The 24,197-nt window shown below is 41.3% G+C and overlaps 1 protein-coding gene across 2 annotated transcripts in view; it reads right to left on the bottom strand.

The window, feature by feature from the left end:
• Window positions 1-3,576: 3,576 nt before the first annotated feature.
• Window positions 3,577-24,197, bottom strand: part of HMGN3 (high mobility group nucleosomal binding domain 3) — a 31,444-nt gene continuing 10,823 nt past the window's right edge. Inside the window, exons 2-7 of one of the 2 annotated variants that reach the window (XM_061207443.1) lie at window positions 15,287-15,337; window positions 8,977-9,006; window positions 5,966-6,016; window positions 4,576-4,689; window positions 4,413-4,455; window positions 3,577-4,035 (exon numbers count right to left, since the gene is read on the bottom strand). In XM_061207443.1, the coding sequence (XP_061063426.1) occupies window positions 4,022-4,035; window positions 4,413-4,455; window positions 4,576-4,689; window positions 5,966-6,016; window positions 8,977-9,006; window positions 15,287-15,337 (303 nt within the window). In that variant the 3' untranslated portion in view covers window positions 3,577-4,021. The other variant, XM_061207442.1, reaches the window with a different exon arrangement.

A 24,197-nucleotide genomic window follows, 5' to 3' on the forward strand; every position in this document is an offset into this window, starting at 1 on the left:
TTGGGGACAGGGAAAAAAAATCTTCATTTCATAACCTTGTTTCAAACTCCTTAATTATGTAAATGTACATTCAAGACTTTATGAAACAGTTCACCTACTGTTGGGCCAATGTATCTTGACTTTATTTCACGCTATCTTTTCACAGAACGTAAAAGTGAGAATTTCAGAATTACTTGCTTCTCAAAGCCCACTCTTTCTTTTGTTTTAATTTTTATTTTATATTGGAGTAGAGTTGATTCAATGATGTGTTCCAGGTATACAGCAAAGTGATTCAGTATGGATACCCATACAAGTATCCTTTCTTTCTCCAATTCTTTTCCCATTTAGGTTATTACGGAACATTGATCCGAGCTTCCTGTGTTATACAGTAGGTCCTTGTTGGTTATCATTTTATTTATTTTTTATTATTTTTTTGTTGATTTTTAAAAAATTTTTATTTACTTTGTTTTTGGCTGCACTGGGTCTTCGTTGCTGCGTGCAGGCTTTCTCTAGTTGTGGCGAGCGGGGGCTGCTCTTTTTTGTGGTTAGCGGGTTTCTCATTGCAGTGGCTTCTCTTATTGTGGAGCACAGGCTCTAGGCGTGCGGGCTTCAGTAGTTGTGGCACGTGGGCTCAGTAGCTGTGGCTCACGGGCTCTAGAGCGCAGGCTCAGTAGTTGTAGCACACGGGCTTAGTTGCTCCGCGGCATGTGGGATCTTCCTGGACCCGGGCTTGAACCTGTGTCCCCTGCATTGGCAGGTGGATTCTTAACCACTGCACCACCAGGGAGCCCTGGTTATCTACTTTAAATAGTGTGTACATGTCAATCCCAAATTCCCAATCTATCCGTCCCCACCACCCACCCCCTTTCCCCCTGGTAACCATAAGCTCGTCAAAGCCCACTCTTCTTCCACCACAATCCATGGGCCAGCCTCAGGAAGAATTTTAGGACTACCACTTATGACTGGACAAGCAGTGCATTGCTCAAATACAGGGCCGCACCATTTGACTCAAAGTCACTGTAGATTCATAGCAGGTTAGCAGACAGGTATTTTGGAGAACACGTATTTTTCTAACTTGAATACATCCACCAAAGGGATAAGCAATGTGGCAGTGGATGGGATTCCCAAACCTTCTATGTATTTGCAGGCAGTGTATTCATACCCTTGGCAGTGTACCCTTCAGGTCTTCAAGTTCTCGGGAACCAATGTGGGGCTTCTGGGCTATTTTGGTAGCTGTCTGCTCTATAGTATTCCCTTGCTTTGTCAGTGTGGCAGTGATAATACCCATAAGCTTTAAGAGACATATACCAATGGCCTACAGACCACTGATTTTTGTGTGTCTGAATGAAAAGGAATGGCATCAGTGGTCACTGTAAATAATAATGATTTAAAACACACTGATTCCCCAATATAAAAATAGAAAAATATCACAATTCACAGACGAAATTCAAATGACATTAAACTATGAAAAGCTCAATTTTACTAGTAACAAAATCGATTGAAAATTAAAACAGTAAGGCATTACTTTTCATTTATGAGACTGACCAAAATAAGGGTGCTGACAAAGGCAGGAAGAGTTGGCATTCATATGCTGTTGATGGAAGTGGATGGGCATCACTTTTTTGGGCAATACTTAAAACATCAAATGTACATTCCCTTTGATTCAGACACACCACTTTTAGGAAATTATTTGAGTAGAAAGATGTAAGTAGGCAAAGCTTTGCGTATAAGAATGTTTACTGCAGTATCATTGGCAGCATTGCAATATTAGAGATAATCTTTATCTCCAAATACAATTTATTGGTTGAATTAAATTCAAAATTGAATGTATAGTATTTCAAAATGATATGTGCATATATACATGTGTGCATACAAGTGCATGTATATGCACATATACACGCATATATACATAGTAAAATAGAGAAAATGGTGGGCAGTGATTACTTCTGGGAGATAGGAATGGGGGAAAGAAGGATTCTGACTTTCACTTTATATACCATTGTAATGTCTGATGTTTTAAAAAAAAAATCATCTGTAGCACTTTTGTAACTTTTTAAAAAGTAAACCTATTAAGTTTATATTCCACTTCTGAATTGGAAGCTAGCCAGCAATGTACTTCAACTGTGTACTTACTGCACATTGAAAATATTTTTGTAAAGTGTTCACAGGATGCCAGCTACTTTTCTTTGGGGCAAAAGTGGTTTTTGGCATATCTAACACTCGTGAGTTAAGGTACATTTCATAATCAGAAGCCAAAGAAACTATAAACGAGATTATTCTGTATATAACATGGTTGATATCTGCAGTAGATTAATGACAAACTTGGGACAATGACACAGGTTTAAGTTCTGAGCCCCAAAATATATATTGGAGGAGGCAACTTGTTTTTGTTGATAACAAGAGAAATGCATGGAAGGCCCTGAGAAACAACAACCTTTTTGCAAGAGTCCCTGAGCAGCACAGGCAATTACTATTCTCCATTTTAAAAGATTCAAATCTTCATCTAAGAGGAATCTGCAGATTTCAGCTTTTCTGGGGTGTTCATGCAGTTACCTAACTTCTTCAGGAATGCAAACAGACAAACAAAATTACATTTATAAAACGGCTCTTCTGCTCCACTGTCCTTCCAGAAACAGAAGGACACTGCTATGGCCTGAATGTGTGTGTCCTCCCAAAGTTCGTATGTTGAAATCCTCCTAACTCCCAAAGATGATGGTAGTAGGAGGTGAGGCCCCTGGGAAGAGCTTAAGTCATGAGGCTGGAGCCTCATGAATGGCATGAGTGCTCTTATAAAAGAGAGAGATCCCCAGCCCCTTCCCCGACGTGAGGACACAGGGAGAAGTCTGAGACCTGAAGCGGGTCCTCACCTGACTCTGTTGACACCTGATCTCAGACTCCCGGCCTCCAGAACCGTGAGCAAGAAATTTCTGCTGTTTATAAGATGCCCAGTCTGCAGTATTGTGTTACAGCAGCCCGAACAGACTTAAGGAACACTATTCACAAGACCAGGTTCAAGTCCCGATTTTTCTCTTTCCTGTGGGCCTGAAGTAAGTCACATACTCTCCTATTTCTTTCTGACAATACCTAGGCCAAGTCCTTTCCTATGTTGACACAAGGCTGAAATGTGGTCACATGGGTAAAGTGCTTTCAAAACTGTGAAGTCCTCAACCAACGGGAAAATATTTTAATACGAATGTGTAACTTAGTATTATTTTGAAGGTGGGAACATTTTCAAGGATGAGTCCAAGTTTATGGTTTTTCACTGTTCTGGTTTAGCAGACCGCTATCCTATTTATAAGCACTTCAATAAAATAGTGTTGTATTAAGTTTTATTATATGGTGACCATTGCGGGCCACTTCTGGTATAAAGGATATTAGACGTAATTCTTCTACGCTGGCACTCATAGATGATTTTATTAAAATAACATTTTTAAAGCGCAGAAAATTAAGAAACAATCCTATTTGACGTATTAGAGAGACCATCACAGAACAGACTGTAGAAATTCTTTACATCTTCTGCAACAATAAAATGAAACACTGCCTAAATTTAGCAAAGACACTACTAAGAGGCAGGTATTTTGCAGGCAGGAAAACCTTTTATTTTAAACCACAAATAGTCAGCAGGTGGCCACAACTATCCATGTTTCATTAAAATCACGTAAAACCTAGGTACAAAAGCACCACTGATTATTGCTCTAGAAAAACTGCACGAAAAAATTCAAATACGCACAGTAAAAACACCACAGTATGCACAGGACTAAATTTTTAAAGCAAGTGCATGGAATGCTGAATCAATTTTACAGACAGCTTCCAATATTAAATTGGTATTTCTTTTACTCAAGGATGACGGGAATTTCCAAAAAGCTTGACTATGAGAAGGTAAAATGTCCATCCTTATATATTTTTGTATGCCAACTAGTAGAGTCCTAAAAAATTAGCATTTACAAAATACTTGGTAAAAAGAGCTCTTAAAAGTTGTCCCAAGAGGTACATAAAATCAACCCCAATTTTCATGACAATTCATTCTCCCTCGTTTACAGATTCAGTTTTCTGTGCCTGTGAAAAAAGAACGGAAGACAAAAAAGATAGAGTTACTATTAAAACTACTATAAGCCAAAGAAGAGTCCACCCCACCAACACACACACTTTGGAACATCTGTTTTTTAGCAGCTCTACTGCAAAACCGACTTCAACTCTGGGTGTAAAACAGACAAGGCAGGAATATAGGACACAAACACTTGGCTGCCTTTATTGCTTTCTGCTTTGCAAACGACCACGGAAGCTTTACCTGTGAGCTCCCTCGGTTCACGATAAAAAGACCACCACACTACTATCTGATGCTAGTCACTGCAAACGTGCGGAATTTTCTACTGTACCCTTAACTCTCACTGTTTCAATCTGCCCCTTTACTGACAGTGTGCTGGGTGGGGTACCTCTGGAGGCTGAGACATTAACAGTTGAGCGAGAGATGTGGATCTGCAATAATATTACAGGCAATAAAGAGAGACATTATGAACATGCGGTCGCCAGCTGAAGGATCGAGCAATTGCTTTCAAGACACTGATTCAATCAGCGGGAGGTATTTAGGGAAAGTACCTCTTCAGCTTTAGTGTCACCATTTTCAGATGGTGTAGTACCTTCCTTTCCAGCTTCTTGCTTTTCCTCCTTCTTCCCTTTAGCACCTTTGTTAACCTTTGTTGCCAGTTCTTTCTAACAGGGGATCAAAGCACAGGGAAACAGAGTGTGTTAGACACGGTGTGATGTTGTGTAAGCTCAGCCAGCCTCTGTCCAAACACAGGGGGAAACACAAGCAAGGCCAATGTGGTGGCTTTTAGGGGAAAATGGAAACCCAGTTCCACTGAGCTTTGAGTGAGTTACACTGAGGCTCCATGAACATGTAACAGGCAGCTTAGAAAATCCACTGGACTTTGATTTCCCCTCGTGTGTGTCTTTGGCGAGCACCGTCTCTTGCTAAAGTGAGAAGTGGCTCTGCCGTGGGGAAGTAGCAGCAGGGGGACGTGGTGAAGCCAGGGCAGACCCAGCAAGAGAAACAATGCGCGTGGGGACCTGGGGCTTAAGTGACAAGAAAGCTGAGAAAGCGCTTAAAAGGGAGGCCCAGAGGAAGAAAAATTCCTGATTTTAAGACCAAGCTGGGACTTCCTTGGCGGTCTAGTGGTTAAGACTCTGCGCTTCCACTGCAGGGGGCACGGGTTCGATCCCTGCTCAGGGAACTAAGATCCCACAAGCTGTGCGGTGCGGCCAAAAAATAAAAAAATAAAAATAACCAAGCCACAGAAATGAGTTCCGCTTCCGAACTGCCTACTCACACCATGATACACATCGTTTCAAAAAATTCACAGCAAGGGACGATGCTCTGAAGGGCAGGGTACAGAAAAGCCATTTGGGGGTAAATTTCTTAATAATTCTGTGCCGCAGTTTCCTCATCTGCCAAACGGGATACGTGTACCTACCTCAGTAGGGCTGATGTGAGGATCTATGCATAGGATAAGCACCATGTAACTGTTTGCCGGTATTAATTATTTGCTAGTATTGATTATTATAGGATTATTATCAGTCCTCCGACTGACCTCCTCAGATCAGTTACGTGAAGTCAGAAGCCCCTCCCCACGCCTCCAGCTGTTGGCAGCAGTGTCGCCCGGGCCCGGGCTCCCCCCTTCTGAGCCCCATCTGAACGGCGTGTTCACGAGGCAGCTACCAAACCCCGCCTTGGACATGAGGCTTCTCACACCAACACGCTCTGACCTCCTTCGCTTTATGGACCAAACGGAAAACACACTCCCGGGGAAACATAAAGTTGTGCTCTCTGCCTTGGGAGAAAGCCTGTCTGTAGCTGGGGGAAGTTTTCCAGTCCGTACATTGAGCCTGGATCATAAAATGTGATCGCGCCTCGGATGACTCTGGGATATGGGATTATAATTTATTCACTGCTGAAAAAGCCAAAGCGGGGCGGGGGAGCACCTCTTACCTTAGCAGATGTTTTTCTTGGTTTAGGTTCAGGTTTTGGGGGAGCAGGTTTCTGCAAAGATAAATTAAGTTATACAAATACTGAAAAAAGACAACCCTCAGCACCAAAAGGAACAGCAACAAGACTGCCAAAGACAGTCCATTTTGACTATGACGTTCATTTCAAAAAACAAAAATATGTCGTCCTATTTTCAGCATCAGGTAGCAGCAAAAAGACCTCCGCATTTCATAACTATTTTCATCCTGGGTTCTCAAGTGAATGGCAGGTGAGATCTGAAAGCCAACTCACTATTCCCGGGGCCAGAACAGCTCTCTGGGAACAGATTTAAGCTTCTGTGTCCCGTGTCTCTGTACTTCCTTTTATCACAACACAGCAGCAAGAGGAACGACTCAGGCCCTTGGCCAGATGACTCAGTGAATTCAGTCACACCGACCTTCCGAACAGTCTAGAAATCCTAGCACCATCACAGGCAAAAGCCCATCGGGAATAAGAGAGCTGCCCGTGAAGTGTTCCAAAGCCAGTTCCAAATCGTCCCATCTCTGATGCAGGTTTCAAGAGCTTGTTGAAGCTTGAGCTTCTTCCTACTTTCCTCTTCCAAGGCCAGCTCAAGGCGAGGAGACTCTCCTGCCCATCCAGACCCTGGGCTCATTTGTCCCTAGAGCTTGTTATTAAGAACACAATTATAATGATACAATGTCCACTGTTAGCTCCCAAAGTTCAAGATTTTTCACAGACCCTATTAGCCAAAGAGCCCACCGGGCAACTCTTTTTCTCTTGCCGCGTGCGGCTCTCCCCAGTCCTGGGAGCAGTGCCCACCCGTCCCGTGGCCCCAGGCCCCCTCACACAGGGCTTCAGCCCGGCTGCTTCCTAGGGGTCTGAGATGGGCACATGGAGATACTGCGGAAGTGTAAACCTGTGGTTTTCTACAGCTATCTTAGGGCAAATATTTCTCTCATTGAGTTAGGAAAAAATTATACTTCTTTCCTGGCACCAGGGAGAATGATTTTTAAATAGAAAACACTGCCCAGAGTCCCTCTCTGCCCCCCCCCCACCACCCCGTGGAGAAAAAACACATGTTCTTCCCCAACACCTCCAGATGTTCAGGATCATACAGAACCTGGCCCTTTCCATCAAGGGCATAAACTGAAATTGTAGTCGGTTCAGTTCTGGAAGATTGACCATTGGACACAACCTCTCAAATAAAAAAAGAAAGTGGAGCTTGAAAAGTAGGGACTATTTTCCTTCACCTTCTGGCCACTGTAAATTTGTACTTTGCTCCCCACATCTATCAGCTTGCATGGCTCCTACATTTTCAGGATTAAAAAAATTTTATTTTGGGCTTTGATATAGTGTATTAACATGCCCTTGTTTTCTCAATTTACAGCAAATAATGTCCTTTCATATTATTTTCTGTTAAGACAGACCTTTCCCCCAAACTCAGCATTCGTGTTTTGATGGGGCAGGAAATGATGAGGCTTTGTAGTCTGTAATCCCACTGGCTTCCAAGTGCTCTGCCTCAGCACCACGGGCAACGACGTCAGTGGAAGGTATTATACTGCTGGTCCCTGGTGCTCAGGAAAGTCCTTATTTTAAATTTTGGCTTTTGACTTACATGATCTACCCCCTTGAAAGGCTCGATATCCATGGAATACAATGGCTTTCAGTATAATCTACAGTGAAATCTACAAAAGAGTTAAAACTTAACTTCTCAACCACAGTGAAAATTATACCACTGGACAAGCACACCACCTTTGAGGGGTTTTGGCAGAATCTGGATTAACAGGGTACACACACGACCACACCTCCCAGGTCTTAACCTTCCTGTTCACACATGACCACACCTCCCAGGTCTTAACCTTCCTGGCAACTCTGACATTGCTTCCTAGGTTGGGACTCATGTGAAACACTGGCTCACCCAACCCAAACCTGGCTATACTTCTGAACTTGTGAATGGTCCCAATACCTATTTCTTTTTTTTTTCTTTAAATTTGTGAAACAAGTTTAGCAAAAATATATTGAGAAGAAAAGCCAGAAACTGCTATCTATTTTTTTTAATTTGTGAAACAAGTTTAGCAAAAGTATATTAAGAAGAAAAGCCAGAAACTAGTATTTTTTTAAAATTCAAAAACAAGTTTCCAATATCCATTTCAGCTTGGATTCCCTACACTGTGCCAGGCACAGGTGTGGGCTGAGGAGGAAATCCATGCTTCCCTGAAGGTCACAGTAGCTTGCAGCTCCAGGGCTATCTAATATCGGGATACGTGCCATCAGCCAAGAGGTCAATGCCTTTCCCTCTGCGTCTCAGCGGGCAGTGCACATAAAGTAACCCAAGTCCTCCACCAGAGAGCCAGGCTGCCCTGGCTTGGCAGAAGGAGTACTGGTGCATGACCAGGGCGGCAGGGAGGAGCTCTGGAGCCAGCCAGGAGCACGGCGTGCTGAGGAGGGCTGAGGCATACTCCTGGCCAAGGCTTGCTCACACCAGCCGGTCCCAGCTTTAATGATCTTAACCCTTGTCCTTTCCCTGGGCCTGGCCCACAGAGGGAGACCCCAGGTGGCAGAGTGGAAATCGTTACTTTTTCAGGTTCTCTAGTTCTGAAGTGAGGCTAGAGCCTATGGATTCAGAAAACTTTCAGAATGTCCTGACTAAGGTATGAGTCATGGAGGGAGAAGTGGAATTCTTGACTCCTTTAGCAGATCAGGTATAGAATGGGAGACTAGGACTTCGCTAACATAATTCTTCATCTCAGGGATCCAGTGATATCAAACAGCTTCCTGGGCTTTGTATGCTTGCCAACCGGGCTGCCCACTGTTTTTCACCAACGTATCTGATCAAGTGAGTTGCTGGCCACACCAGCCAAAGTTGCTAGAAATTCTGACCCAGGTTATTTCTAAAAAGGAAATAAAAAAAGCTCAAGGGAAATACCACCTTAAACTTCCTTCTGCCGCTTTGCTCTGGACCGAGGGAACATGTATTCATAAGAGCTAACAACAACGGGGTCCAAAGTACTCACCGCTGACAACCTGGCAGACCGTCTGGTGGGCTACAAAGGAAATGAAAACAAAAAAACATATTTTTTGGTGATTATACACGACCAAGTTGAGTTTAAAAAATTCATTCTTACTGTCTTACTTTGTTGAAAGAATAGAATGCATGAGTCCCATGACCCTCCCCAGGTGAGCATAGTGAAACATACCCCCAAGTGCCCTGGGCACTGGAATATTCCAGAGGAAGTGTTCCTAAAGAGGTGTAGGCTCACAGTTCAAAGAAATGGCCTTTCGCAGTAGAGGGTGGGGTGGACAAGGAAAGGCAAAGAAGACACGTTTAGGCTCCGACCCAAACTTTTGTGATAAAACTGGCAGCAAGAGCACTGAGGTGCTATTTAAGAACGAGTCCAGTCTGACTCTTGTTCCTTACAAATGGAACTAAAGCTTATAAATTAATACTAAAAGAGACTTATATAATTGTGCAGAAACCAAAATAGCAGGAGTCCCCTCCCTGGTTACTACATTAGAGAAGAGAATGACTACAAATCTTAGGCAGTTAACAAGCAAGACTTCCTTTTACCTGTAACAAAATAAACACATATATTTATCTACGAAATGCACATGTTGAAAGAGGTAAATAATCTTTTTAATAATCTCATCTTTTCATTTAGAAGTTTACAAATTTAGAGAAACTGGGTTGAGGTTGGTATTTTTTCAAGGAAATCTCTTCTTCTTCAAGGATGGTGCGAGTTAACAGCAAAGGACATGGCAAAGAAAATTTCTAAGAGCAGAACTGTTCTAGGCATTTCAGAAAAACGCATATAGAATTGATATTCTACTTCCCACCAGCAAAAGATGGCTCCCCGAGGGATTTCACTTTCTAAAAGTACAACTGCCTTTCTTTAAAAGTGTTCCAAAAGCAAATACTCCATAGTTTCTGTCTGTTTTGTTCACTGCTCTATCTCCAGTAGAATAGTGTACCACCTAACATACATACAGTGGATATGCAAGAATATTGGCTGAAAAAAATAAACTCAAGCTTTTCCCTAATTTGCTGCCTTAGGCAGACTTTGCCTCATTACAATAGCTTAAATGTCTCAAATAATCTTTTAAGGGGGTCAGCAGGAGCCTGGGTCATGATTGCAAGGAATCATGGAATTCTCTTGTCAGTCTAGGTCAGCTGGTCAAGGCCAAAGTCAAAGAAATGTTTCTTGCCATCTCCACATAGAATAACCTTCTTGCTGAAAATAGCTAGAGGAAGCTAAAGTCATCTTTCTTTAAACTACAGAAGGAAATGAAGGGCCAGAGCCTTCTGGAATAATTTTAACCTTGGGGTCGTGTGCAAAGCTGAGCCGGACTTCAGGCTGGCAGGCAGAACGTGCCGAGTCGGGGAGACTGTGCAGGCTACGTGTTGGCTGTGACACGTCACTGCAGGGGTAAGGGATGCACAGTGTGGGAGGCAGGGCCTGTACCAGATGCTCCATGGGAATCACCACGGCATCTGCTGGATTATCATGGGATAATTGGAACCAATAACCATTCTGGGAACCAGAACCCAAATCCTGTAGTGCCTTTCCCACCCAGGCTGGTTAATTGCATGTGTTGGGTATCCCCGAAGAAGAGGCAGCATTATCACTTAAACCGGGCAGCAAGTGGGTAACCTGTGCTTCTTCAGTATGCTTTCTGAGCGTGTTGGAGCAAAGGAGCATCCTCCAATTACCAACCAGAGCTCAGCTTAACGCTTCTGTGTGGCCTCAAGAACCGCCCACACTGCCTCAAGAGTGAAGTGCAGCCGGCAGAAGAGTACTCAGAAAGATGCCCTCAGAGAGGAAAATCGGCGGCCTCTCTGCTAAAGAGGGTTGAACAGGTCTTGTCTGAATCCCTCCCCACTTGGTGTCGCCCTGCGTGTGCCAGGTTGGCCTGCCCTCCCCTGTCTCCTATCTGTACCCCATCTGCACAGAACCCCATTCTCTTGCACTTCTGTAGCGGGAGCCCTCAGGAAAACGTGGAGGTAAATGGAGTGGTGAGCGCCAGACATGCAAGCGTGAGCTTGCAGGGTGCAATGCCAAGGCCACTCCTCACTTACCATCCAGTCTGGAGCCTGAAAAGGGGCCGACAGGTTAACCATTACTTATAAGGGCCTCTCTATCCACCAACGAGCTGTCCTGAATAAGATCTCATTGAAGCGAAGCCAGATCCTCTCAAAAATCCCCAAACTCTGGGGCCGTTGCTCCCCTCCCTCCCTCTCCAGGCAAACGCACGCAAACACACTGAAGAGCAGAGGAATGTCAGAGCCGCCCCCAACCCCGGTCCCCATCCCCCATCCGCCCCGCCCCCGCCCCACCCCCCGGGATTTCCAGAGAGCCTTGCAACCAAGCCCTGCTCTGCAGGGCCTGCAAGCTGTTCCGATCCAAAAGACTCGCTACCTTTTCATAATTCAGGTCCAGTACAAGAGTTTCAAAATAAAAAGCCTAGGAAATTAATGCAAAAACAGAGTTTGCCTTTCTAGGCTGTCTAAACCAAGCCATCTCTAAAAACCACATGTTTTACTGTAAAATGATTTTATGACTTCCTGCTAAAATTTACCAGCTCTTCTTTCTATGCTAAAAAAAAAAGAGACTTCTCTTAAATGTTCCTTTTCGGTAACCATCCTAAGAGATCTTCTTTTTCACTGCAGACACGGGAGGCTGAAATGAACCTTCGCTCACAGTCAGCAGTATTGATTATGCACCAAGTGTATACACCTTCCTGGAACGTTTCATCAGCTTTCACAAGCCTTCAAATCTATAAATGATTGGACCATATATACCAGATATAAAATAGACCAGACTGCTCTTTTTCCCTCTTTCAAACACTAGAATTCAAAGTATTCATTTAAGACTCAGGCTGTGGGGCAGAACTACTATGAAAAAAAAGATAGTAAGAATTTCTCCTGAGAAACAACAAGGATTTACTGTAGCGCACAGGGAACTATATTCAATATCTTGTAATAAACTACAATGGAAATGAATTTAAAAAAAGAATACAGATATATACATATATGTGTATAACCGAATCACTTTGTATACACCTGAAACTAACACAATATTGTAAATCAACTATACTTCAATTTAAAAAAAAAAAAAGAGAATTTCTCTCCATTTGTTGACTGTGAATCCTCAGGAAAAGTGGCCAAAAGAGCAGTTCTAAGGGAAAAGAGGAAGGTTTTTAGAATGACAGATCGCTAAAAGTTACAGAAACAATGTAAGGGTTTGTCACTGTGGTACACAGGTGCTGGGCACAATGGTATTATTCAGTAATCATTTATTGATTACCTGGTAATTCTCCGGGTTGGAGAAAATTATGGTGAAGGCTACTATGAAAGATGTGATGTCTTTCATTTTAATGTCCTGGTTGTAAAAGCAACATAGAAGTCTAATCTCAATATGACAAAATTCCCTGGGAGAGCTAGATGCAAGTAGAATCACTGGACTTTGCTGAATACTGCTTGAAACATATGGGCCATTTCACTGGAATTCAGAAGCATATTTACTTTTATGAGATTTCTTAATGCTTCTGAGCTTCACCATGTACTTCCAAGCAAAGCCCACAAGTCAAGTCGCTTTTAACTTTCAAAAACAAATGAAGAGCTAATTAGAATTTCCCTTCTTTGCAAAACTGGGAAGTGGGGCAAGATGTGTATCAGGGCCTTGGCTGGAGAATGAAGACAGAGAAAAGGCACTGGGTGATCAGATTTTTTTTTTTTTGGCCGTGTCCTGCGGCACGCGGGATCTTAGTTCCCCGACCAGGGATCGAACCCATGCCCCCTGCATTGGGAGTGCGGAGTCTTAACCACTGGAACGCCAGGGAAGTCCCATGACCAGATTTTTATGATGACCCCAAAAGGGGCTTGAGGATAGGGGATTTTGAGTCAGAAGACGCAGACGTCTTTCCTGATTCTGCAATCTACAAGTTGTGACACCTGGGGAAAATCATGCATTTCTCTGTGAACCTCGTTTGCTCTCATCAAATGGGGATAATAACTCCTATGTGTTGACCAAAACAGTGCTTCTCTGACATGAATTACTCCCTCTCATTGCTTTCTTTTTCTTCATAGCAAATTTTCAGTCACTTTTTATTTACTGTCTCTTTCCCCCTACTACAACAGAAGCTCCATGAAGGCAGAGATTTTTGCTCCTTTTGTTCACTGTGGAATCTGTGCAGCCAGGTGCATTCGAGTGCTCCCTACATTTTTTGTTTGCTTTGGTTGGAATGTCTCTCTGAAAATGCTGAAAGGCTCTCTGCCCTCATTCCAGGGTTATTTTAAGGATCAGATCAAACAATGGAGGTGAAAGGGCTTTGAAAACTGCCCAGCGTAATGACTGTAGCATATTGTTTTGGTCATTTATCGTCCAGATACTATACTCTGCACTATGCCCTTCAAATATCATGGAGTGGAAGATGATTTTCAAAAGGGGATCCCCCTTTGTAACGGATATCTGTTGGCTGTAGCCTAGACTGTGCACACTCATGACATAACTAGAAAATTCAGTCAATTCACTGGGGGAAAAAAATCAATCAATATACGGTCAGACAGTTCTTACCCCAAAGCACCACCAACCAACTGATCTTTTCCCTTTTCAAACAACTATGTTGGTGTCCTGAAGGCAAATCACAGGTTTTAATCTGGTGTTGGCTTAAAGGACAGGAAAAGAGTCTTTTCTAGGAAAGACTTTTGTTAGCAATAAGATAATACATGTAATCAGATAAAATATTAGAAGTAATAATGTAAAAATATAAGTAATAAAAATTCTGGGGTAAAAGAATATGCATAAGGAAGTTGAGACACAGATGTAGAGAACAAACGTATGGACACCAAGGGGGGAAAACCGCGGTGGGGTGGGGATGGTGGTGTGCTGAATTGGGCGATTGGGATTGACATGTATACACTGATGTGTACAAAATTGATGACTGATTAAAAAAAAAAAAGAATATGCATAAAACAGTTGTATAAGCAAAAATCTTTTACATATATTCTAACCAGCTTGATGGTTTTTAGTGTGGAAGGGAGGGAAAGGCTATTTTCACTATCCAAGATCTGCTGTGTGTAATCGTTTCCAGGTTTTCTCACTGTCAAATCAACTTAAATAGCAGTCCCCAAGGAGAAACCCAAATGCATTTTGTGCCCAAATCTAAAAACATTAAGGGGGTATTACACTTAGCCAACTGTCCTACAAATTGTATTTTGCCATTTTCAAGAAAATTCAAGCATTTGAACTTTGGTATGATAACATTTTTCGGTTGGTTCTAAGCATTTGTTTAGCGACTTGACTTTGGATCACCAACTTTACCTCCCAAACTCTATGTTAGACACTGAATACTGGGTAAATGGATGGTGGGGACTTGGCTATCGGCAGTTCTGTTTGTTTTGCTTTTAAATGATTTCTTTACAGATTCCGTTAAAGATTTTCCATTCGGCAGAACGAACTTCCTTGTACAAATCGTGTGTAGGGGTTTTGCTCTCATGACAACCTCTGAATTATTAACACAGTATGAGTCACCCAATCAAAGAATCCGTAACTAGATATTGTTTTTGTCTCTCCCATGACCCCTTTTAGTTTATAAGTTCAAGGATTAGGAGCTGAAGTTTTTCCACACACTGTAAAGCTCTGTGCAAAAGGGAATGGCTGTCATCAGAGTTACCATCTCACTTGCTGCTTTTTTAGCTCATCTCCTTTTTAGAAGTTCATGATATGACCACGGAAGGTCAAATGCAAGCATCTCTTCCTAGTTTTCTGGAGATTTCTGTATTTTATACAGAGCTTCTGTGACTCATTCTCTAACTATCCCAAACCCTAAGAATGTTCCTGATTAAAAAAAGAAAAACTTTAATATTTTGACATTTTACGTACCCTTCATAGTTTTTGACTTTAGAGATGACTCCTTTTAGGCAAATATTCAGAACCCAAAAAGTAATCTATAGTTCACTCACTGGAGCAGAGAATTTATTAAATCAAGTCTTTCATTTCCTTGCTGTGAAAGGCCGACTTTGTTCTGCTTGATGAATTTACCTATTATCTCGCTCTTTGCCCAGAAGGAATTCTCAGTATCCCTTTTAACAGACAGCAGCGCCAACAGGTAGAAACATAAACAACATAGCAAGTGGAAAATGCCTCATGAGTGCCCCTAACTGAAATCTATCCAGGCTAAGGGAGGCTACACAGCCACACTTTTATCTCTGGTTTATGTCGTCTCAACGATCTGGTTTCGAAGAGTATTCATTCAGATGTAGACCATCATAACGATATTAAAAATTCCAGTTAATAATTAAATACAGGATGTCAAAGATACACTTACCTCCTGTTTAGTTACTTTGGATCCATCCTTGCCCTCTGGATTCTCTGGAGACTAGAAAGAAAGAATTTCGGTGAATTGTATTTAAATTGGAAAATGCATATTAAAAGACCACATAAGCCCATGATATTCTGCAGGGAAAAATAAGTTTGTAAGAGGATATGTTTCACACACACACACACACACACACACACACACTGCATTTATCTGCATAACTGCTCTAAGATTATACCAGGAAATATTGCAAGAACTGATCTGAGCCCCTGTTCTCAATGCACATTCACTCTAAGGAATTTTCATTGATCTCTTGCTGCCCGGTAAAGAACAGGGACCCAGCAGTCAGCAGCAGGGGTGCCTGGGACCCAACACATGTTCCAGTCACTTTGTTTCCCTAAGGTGAGAGCAGGGAAAACCTAAGCCAAGCGCAAAAGCATACTTTCACCCCATACTGGCCTAGCTTTGATTTCTAGCCCATTTCTTGATACGACTTGATACATTTATCGTGAGTTCCTATTTTTCCATCGTCAGCTCCAGGCTCTCTCCCACACTCCCAGCATCAGTAGGACGGCCCAGCGCCCGGCCACCCCAGCCGATTTCTTTCCTGATTTTGATCCATCTCCGGGGGGGGGGGGGGGCGGGCACCCTCCCACCCTCGCGACAGCTCAAACCTGACTCACAACGGGGGAAATACACTTAGATTTATGAGACACATCAGTTATCCCAATATATTTTTATTGGCTAAAGACAATAAATAAGATAAAAACTATTCAACTAATTAGAAAATTAAAACTATTTAACACAAGATAGGAACGGAGTTCCCAGGGTGAAAACATACAAAGAGCAAACGACATTTGGCACAAATGTTTGGCTTAGGAAAATGAAGCAGCTATGCGGCAATGGCTCATCTGATAAAATGAGAAAAACATTCAAAGCTCCTAAAACCCACTTTTTGCTGGGGTTGGTGACACTGTAAATTAATATAATATTTTCAAAGAACAGCCTGGCAATATGAAAAAGACACTTAGGACTAATCATATAATGACCCAGTAATTCCAATTTTGGAACGAAGACTCAAAGAAAGAGACTTTGTAAAAATACGGTTTTGTTTGTACTGTTTCTAATATGAAATAACTAGAAACAACTCACATGATCAGTAAATAACAGAAAAATGTTTAAATAAACGATATAATTACTAGTGCAATGCAATTAAAAATAGGCTATGTGAATACATGGAATGTCCACATAAAGTTAAGGCTAAATTTAAACACTTAGACTATAGGGAAATCCCTGGCAGTCCAGTGGTTAGGACTCTGTGCTTTCACCGCCAAGGGCCCGGGTTCGATCACTGGTCAGGGAACTAAGATCCCACAAGTCGCACAGCACAGCCAAAGAAAATAAATAAACACTTAGATTATAAAGTAATATGTAAAACACAAGTCAGAAGTAGATAAAGACTTTCAGAAAGACAAAAGCTTTTCTTCAAGACACAGTAAACCTTCTCTTCTTCCCTGGGGCTGCCTGTTACCCACTGTTACCCACCGTCTACCAATTCATCTCTCTTCAGAACCTCCCAGATCCATGGAGCTCTCTCCTGTTTCCCAAATCAATCAATTATTTTTCCCTCATCCATGGAATCTTCTCTATCATCAAGGAAAACAAAGTCTCTCTTTTCTTTCTTTTTTTTTTAAATTGTGTGAAATTTCTTGGTGCAAATTTCTATTTATTTATTTATTTATTATTTTTTGGCCATGCTGCGTGGCATGCAGGATCCTAGTTCCCCAACCAGGGATCAAACCCGTGCCCCCTGCAGTGGAAGCTCAGAGTCTTAACCACTGGACTGGTGGGGGGGGACGGGGTGGAGTCCCAGAACTTCTCTTTTCTGTCCCCACTCTCTTGCAAAGAATGTCTGGCTCACAGATCTCATGCTATACCAGCCAGCTGAGTTAGAGACAGAAAAATCTTAGAAAATCGAATTCCTAAGTGAGCCATTTGGCTTTGCTCATTTCCACGGTTACAAACTTGACCCTTCCGGCCACAAACCAGATCCTCTGTTGTCTAAAGTGCTGGGCTCTCATTCTTACTTATCAGGCCACTCAGTAGATTCAATCTGGGGTACCCTCCAGCTGTAACTGATAGGCTTTTAAAGAAGCAGCACACAGCTACTACTGATGTTAAATGACATTAAAAAATTTTTCTTAAACTGATGTTAATGACATTATGTTCAATATTCTTCTAGGCAGTGGATTTGTGACAGCAATTTGACTGAAAGATCACTCTCTAAACACTGACCTAACAATGTTTGTACTGGATGCAAATTATTGAAAAAGAGAAACTTGGAAAGACCCCACCAAAAAAGCAGGTATAACTGAAAATGTTAATACTTTCAGATGCATGAACGAATGAACCTAAGACTGGAGATGGGAAGAGATACAACTCCAGCAAAGCTCAACCTCTCCATAAGAGCATTCTATGAACAAGCACATAGCAAATTGCAAGTCAGGAACAACCCAAGTGATCTTCACCCTGGGATCAGTGGGGTATTGTGGCACACATGCAGGTCAAGACACTGGCTTCAATCTTGGCTCTCCACCTAGGAGCTGTGTGATCTGGGGCAGTGACTTGATCACTGTGGCTCAGTCTCTTCATCTGATAGATAATAATGACATCTAACTCAGAGGGTCATGTTTACGATCAAGCCAGATGTTGGGGAGAGCATTTCACAGACTGCATCGCTATACAGATGTTATACAACAAAATATATAAGTCTTCTGAATTATCAAATATGATATATCATATTCAACAGAGCCTTGAGGTTGAGCACATTTCCTTACACCCAGAGTCCCTGCAACCTTGTCTGTTTTTGTTACACAGAGTAACAGGTACATGATTTTGGAAAGACCTACCGTTTCAGGCTGTCTTATCACACACTCTGTCCACCGTTAACACTTAGCCATGAGGCTGGAGAGAGCAGGAGATCATGGTATGAAGGGATTAAAAGAGAAGCCCGAAGGTTTTGTCCCAAGGGATCTTGAGGAATAAAAACAAAGAAAAGGGAGAAATGAGGCTTGGGGGTGTACATAGATGATCTCAGATGTACTTCAACCACCTTGTGGGCTGACGGGAAGGATGAAGTGAGTTAGACGGGATGTGGGGAATTCCAAGGCAGAGGGGTTCTTGCCCCACTCCCCCAGACAGGGCAGGCTTATGCTAATCCAGTTGGAACCCAGAATGGTCAAGAGGGCAGAGAACCATGGTCTGACAAAAAGATCTCATTCACATATCTGAGGCTCCTTCAGCACCCAAGTGGATGGGGACTGAGCTGAGAGCCAGCAAGGGGTGGGGGACACATGTGGTGGCCTGATGGAAGGCACAGCAGGGATTCTGGGGAGTCGGAAGCACCACTGAGAGATGATCTGAGGGCAAGTTGGCAGGCAGGGGGATCACTGAACACCTGGTGACCCAATGGAGACACAAAATCAGCCAAGAGCATGAAATTTGGCAAAAATCAACAGGTAGTTGAACTTTTTAAAATTACAAGTTCTGAAAATTAAAGTAGGCTCGTTGAAATCAAAAAACTCAAAATATAAACTCTAGAACAGGGACAGTAGAAGAAATAATGAATTGTCACAGACTGCTGAGGAATTAGCCCAGAATGCAGGAAAGAGCAATAAAGAGATAATATGAAAGACAGGTTAGGAGACATGGTGGCTAACTGCGAGGTTCCACATGTATCTAATAGACATTCAGAAGCAGAGAACAGAGATACTAACTAGTAGTAAGGCAAAGGCTTAATGGGTGAGAACTTTCCCAAACTGAAGTCATGAGTCTCCAGATGGAAAACTCACACCAAGGAACAAACTGGAAACAAAACAAAGCAAACAAATACAATGAGACATAATAAAACTACAGAAGGTCAAGGAAAATGAGAAAAATCTTTAAAAGTTATCAGAATTAAAAGATGAATTATTTTTAAAGAATTACTTCTCAAGCATCTATAAATTATAAGAAACTACAAAGCAATGTTCAAGGAGTTGAGGAAAACTGTCAGCCTAGAATCCTATACCCAGCTATCATTCTAGAGTGAAGGCAAAATAAAGACATATCAGAATACAAATACTAAGAGAGTTTACTACCAACAGAGCCTTTCTTTCAACAAGGATCCAATACTAAATAATCAAATTCAGCGATAAGAAAAGTGAATTAAGATGGAAGGAAAATATGTAAGAAAAAATGTATAAAATATATTGGCAAATCTAATTATTACCTGTAGATACTAATATCTATTTTTTGTGTGTTTAAAAATATTTCAGTAGAAATCCTAGACTAGTGCTGCCCTATAGAATTATAACACGTAATTTTAGATTTTCTAACAGCCACATGAAGAAAGTTAAAAGACATGGGTGAAATTAATTGTAATAATATATTTTATTTAACTGAACATATCTAAAGTTTTATCATTTCAACATGTTATCAATATCCAAATTATTAATGAGATATTTCACAAATTTTCTTGGTACTAAATCTTCAAAACCTGGCATGTATTTTACACTTACAGCACACCTCCATTCAAATATTAAGTTTTCACCAGGTACACCTGACCCTCTAAATATGTTAGAGATCATAAAGTTTATAGTAGTTTCACATATCCAGGTTGTTGCAAACATATTTAAAATTTTCCAGTAACTGAATCTAATACCAGTTCTTAAATTTAAATTGATTAAAACTAAACTTTTAAAAATTCAGCTCATTCTTTCTCATTGGCTAATAGACTCATGCAGTTAATGGCTGCCATATTGGATGGCACAATTCTAGACAATAACAACAGCAAAAGATGAGAGGAGGGGGAACAGATCATCCTCACCCCCAGCATGGGAGGGTCCTGGTTTTGTTCTGGAAAATGATACTGATACAGAGTCATTTTAGACTCTGTTAAAACAAAATTTAAAGACAGTCATTAAAAATTTTAAGAAAATAAATAAGATCTATAAACTTAAAAATCAGGAGAAGTGGAATAAGGCAAATTTTACAATCAAAGGCAGGGGAGAAAAGAGCAAACCAAAGGAAAACACATCATAAATAGAAACCACAAAATAAGTCATTAAAAAAGTCCAAATATATTAGTTATCATAATATACCTAAAGAAATTATATTCATTCATTATAATGTCAAGTAACAGAAGACATAGAACAATACAGGTATATGATTCCACTTTTACAAATTTTAAAGCAAATCAATATTATGGATTTATATATGACGTATACATCATAAACGTATAAAGTCATGGGCTGGAAGGATACACACCAAATTCATGATCATGCTTCTCTCCAGGGAGGCTGACAAGGGAAGGGAACCAAGGGGGTGTTCCGAACTTGAACTCTATCTGTAACATTTTATTTTTAGAAAGATCTGAAGCAAATAGGATTAAAAAAAAGTTCAAATGTGTGAATTCTGAGTGATGGGTAAATAGGTACGTTATATTATTTCCTGAATTTTTCTGTACTTAAAACCCCCTAAAAATATTACCAATATTAAGGGGGTAGGGGAGTGGAAGCAAAGCCCAGTTGGCAGTGACACATCTACTCCCAACACAAACTCCATGACTATTAGTGCTTTCTGTATTCCTTTTTTTTAAAGTTTTTTTTTTAATTTAATTTTTATTTTTATTTTTATTTTTGGCAACGCCATGCAGCGTGCAGGATCTTAGTTCCCCAACCAGGGATCAAATCCATGCCCCCTGCAATGGAAGTGCGGAGTCTTAACCACTGGACCGCCAGGGAAGTCCCAGTGTTTTCTGTATTTCTTAAATGGCTTATAAGTCTGGTCCACACACTGCCTCTTCCTTTTCTGTTCAAGACATATAATTCATAGTCATTTCATTTGCGCTGATATGAAGGAATCTGGAGCTGGGTAAGGAAGCCGAGAGCATTAAAAACGCGAATTCAGAACTGTCCCTCTTGGGTGAGTGTAGGATGAGAGCTGGGCAGAGGCAGCTCGGCTTCCTTCAGCAGCTGACCAACTGCACTGTCTCCATTCTCCCATCTCACAGAGATGCCTGGGTCCTGCACCTGAAGACACGAAAATGCACTGAAGGGGACACAACTGTATTTCCTTAAGATAACTGCAGCAGCAGCCCTTCTCAGGAAACCAAGAAAAGAAACTTAGAATTTTCATTCTGTAGACCATCCATAGGAATCAAGAGGACACATTACCAACTGCTGAGCTTCTCCTGCAATAAACAGTGGTTACCACCTTACACAGGGGCGCTTGTGGGCATCGTGAGCCCAGTTTTCTCTCTCCAAACTCAGGAAGGTATCAGAGAAGATGAGAAAATCCTTATGGTCTTCAACAGTTGCTTGGGAATAGCACTACATGGTCTTAGCCTCCAAATTTGTCACTACAGAGAAAAATATTGAGGGTGTGGCAGGAAGCTAGGAACAAAGGCTAGTACCTCCTGGTGCCATATTTCTCAGCCACAGGAGAAGAAAGAGGAGGGCTCGGGGTTCTCAGCAAAGAGTACTGGACCTTGTATTAAAGTTCCAAATAGTCTTTACTGGTAAGTGTAGGCTCTCAGAGTTTTCCTTCTAAGATTTTAAGTGACAAGGGCTACTGCTTTATAACCTAAGTGAATTTGTTGAGAGCCTAGAGTACCTAGAGTATGAAATTCAAGTAACCATCTGCCAGCAGCCATAGAACAAATCCAGTCTCAACTCCTGGGTTATCCATGCTAATGCACAAAAGCTGGGAGTAGACGTAACACTGCAAATAAACCAACAACCACTTCTTTTCACCTGGGGAATGTATTACTTTGAGGGGATTTTTCTCTAACTTGCTGGCCAATATGTTTAAATTATTATTATTTTTCTTTACATTTTCTTTTATAAACCTAAGGCTGGAGAAAAGAAGGTAGTCCAATAGTAAGCTGGTTAGAGGAGGAAAACCATTCTAGGACAAAAATCCAAACAACCCACCCAGAGAAAGACTGAAATGTGTCCATAACTAACTCTTTACTTTTCTGCTAAAATTAACACATAAACACAACTACTTGATTAATTTCCCTCCACAAATGGGGGCACTGTCCAGGAAATTATGAAGTTTTCCAAATAACAGGTACTTCCCTTAAACTCAAATATTCACATATTTGAATTTGACATATGAAACAGACACTGAAAATTTTATTCAAAGCCACAAGGACCACTGTTTAACATCAGCATAGCTGTTTTTCATTCATGCTGTAAGTGTATGTTTGGGATCCTCCAATACTGCCTTGCTTTCTTTACAATAACCCTTAAAAATCCAGCATTTAGGATTGAGAGCTCACATGCAAAGGATTAATAATCAAACTGATGTCAAATTTCTTTCTTACCTCCTTCCTTGCTTGTGCCTATTAATTTCATCAACTTCTATAAACCCAAATAGCTTATTAAGGCCACGAGGCTAGTATGTCTTCCCCAAATAAAATTTTGTTGTTCAAGATAAAAGTAATTGAGTAAGAACTCTGCTTTAGAAGACTTTGGATGAACCAATATAAACAGCAACTCTTCTTTTCTGAGAGATATTTTTAGGGAAACTATCTCACATTGTACTCCATTACAAAAGATAACTGAAAGCAAAGAAAAAGCCCTCTTCAAGTATGTTCAGTGAACTTTTCTTAGTATAAATACACATAATTTAATAATGGAAGTATATCATTAATATGAAATAATTTAAAATATTTTACACATCTCTCTGGTCTGAGCTGCCTCTTTCATGAGAGCTATCTCTTCCCCCGTGTTGTGTGAATGGGATCGTGGGTGAAGGTCCCAGCTGAGGTCCGAAGCCTGATCCCAGTCTGGCTTGTATCTTATGTCCCTGGGCCTGAGTTTCTTCATGAGGAAAACTAAGAGGATGGACCCGAAGATCTGACTTGCCTGACTTTGTGAGATGCTCGTATACATACTAATCACATTATGTAAGCGTCTAGGACAGAGATGCCAGGTATGGGAGTCTTAGAAAAGGACACGAGAAGAGACCCAAAGGAAGAGCCATAATCTCAGTAAACATGGATTCTGTGCTGCACTCATGTGCAAGGCAATGATCTGAATGAGTTAATCTCCTCACCACAATCCCGTGAGGTTGGTAAACAGCATCATGTCTATTGTATAAATGAGGAATTGAAGCCAGAGAGATTAGGTAACTTGCCCAAGATGACCCAGCTGGTAATCTTGCTGGTCAGTGGAAGAGCTGTGATTCAGAGCCAGGGAGGCTGGCTCAGGTTCACGACTCATCCACTACACCACTCTAAGTCGTTTCTGCTGGCTTTCCCAATTTCAAAACTGTGTGCAGATCTGGGATGCTAGGAGAGCAAAGCGCTTCCAGGGTGGGAAATATCTTAACCTGTAGACCTAGCCAAGCAACACATAATATTTAATGGAGTGTTTCCTACTCCCCCTCATTTGTGAGCCTCTTGGAATAGCAAGACACAATTGCCAATTAAAAATATTACATGTTGATTGCTTCCATGTCCTGGCTATTGTAAATAGCGCTGCAATGAACAGTGGGGTGCATATATCTTTTCGAATTATGATTTTCTCCGGATATATGCCCAGGAGTGGGATTGCGGGATCATATGGTAGCTCTACTTCTAGTTTTTTAAGGAACTAAATGTCCATCGACAGATGAATGGATAAAGAAGATGTGGTACATATATACAATGGAATATTACTCAGCTATAAAAAAGAATGAAATAATGCTACTTGCAGCAACATGGATGGACCTAGAGATTACCATACTAAGTGAAGTAAGTCAGAGAAAGACAAATATCATATGATATCACTTATATGTGGAATCTAAAAAAATGATACAAATGAACTTATTTACAAAACAGAAACAGACTCATAAACTTAGAAAACAAACTTATGGTTACCAGAGGGGGGAG

The sequence above is a fragment of the Eubalaena glacialis genome, chromosome 12, assembly GCF_028564815.1.
Source record: "Eubalaena glacialis isolate mEubGla1 chromosome 12, mEubGla1.1.hap2.+ XY, whole genome shotgun sequence".
Taxonomy (NCBI): Eukaryota; Metazoa; Chordata; class Mammalia; order Artiodactyla; family Balaenidae; genus Eubalaena; species Eubalaena glacialis.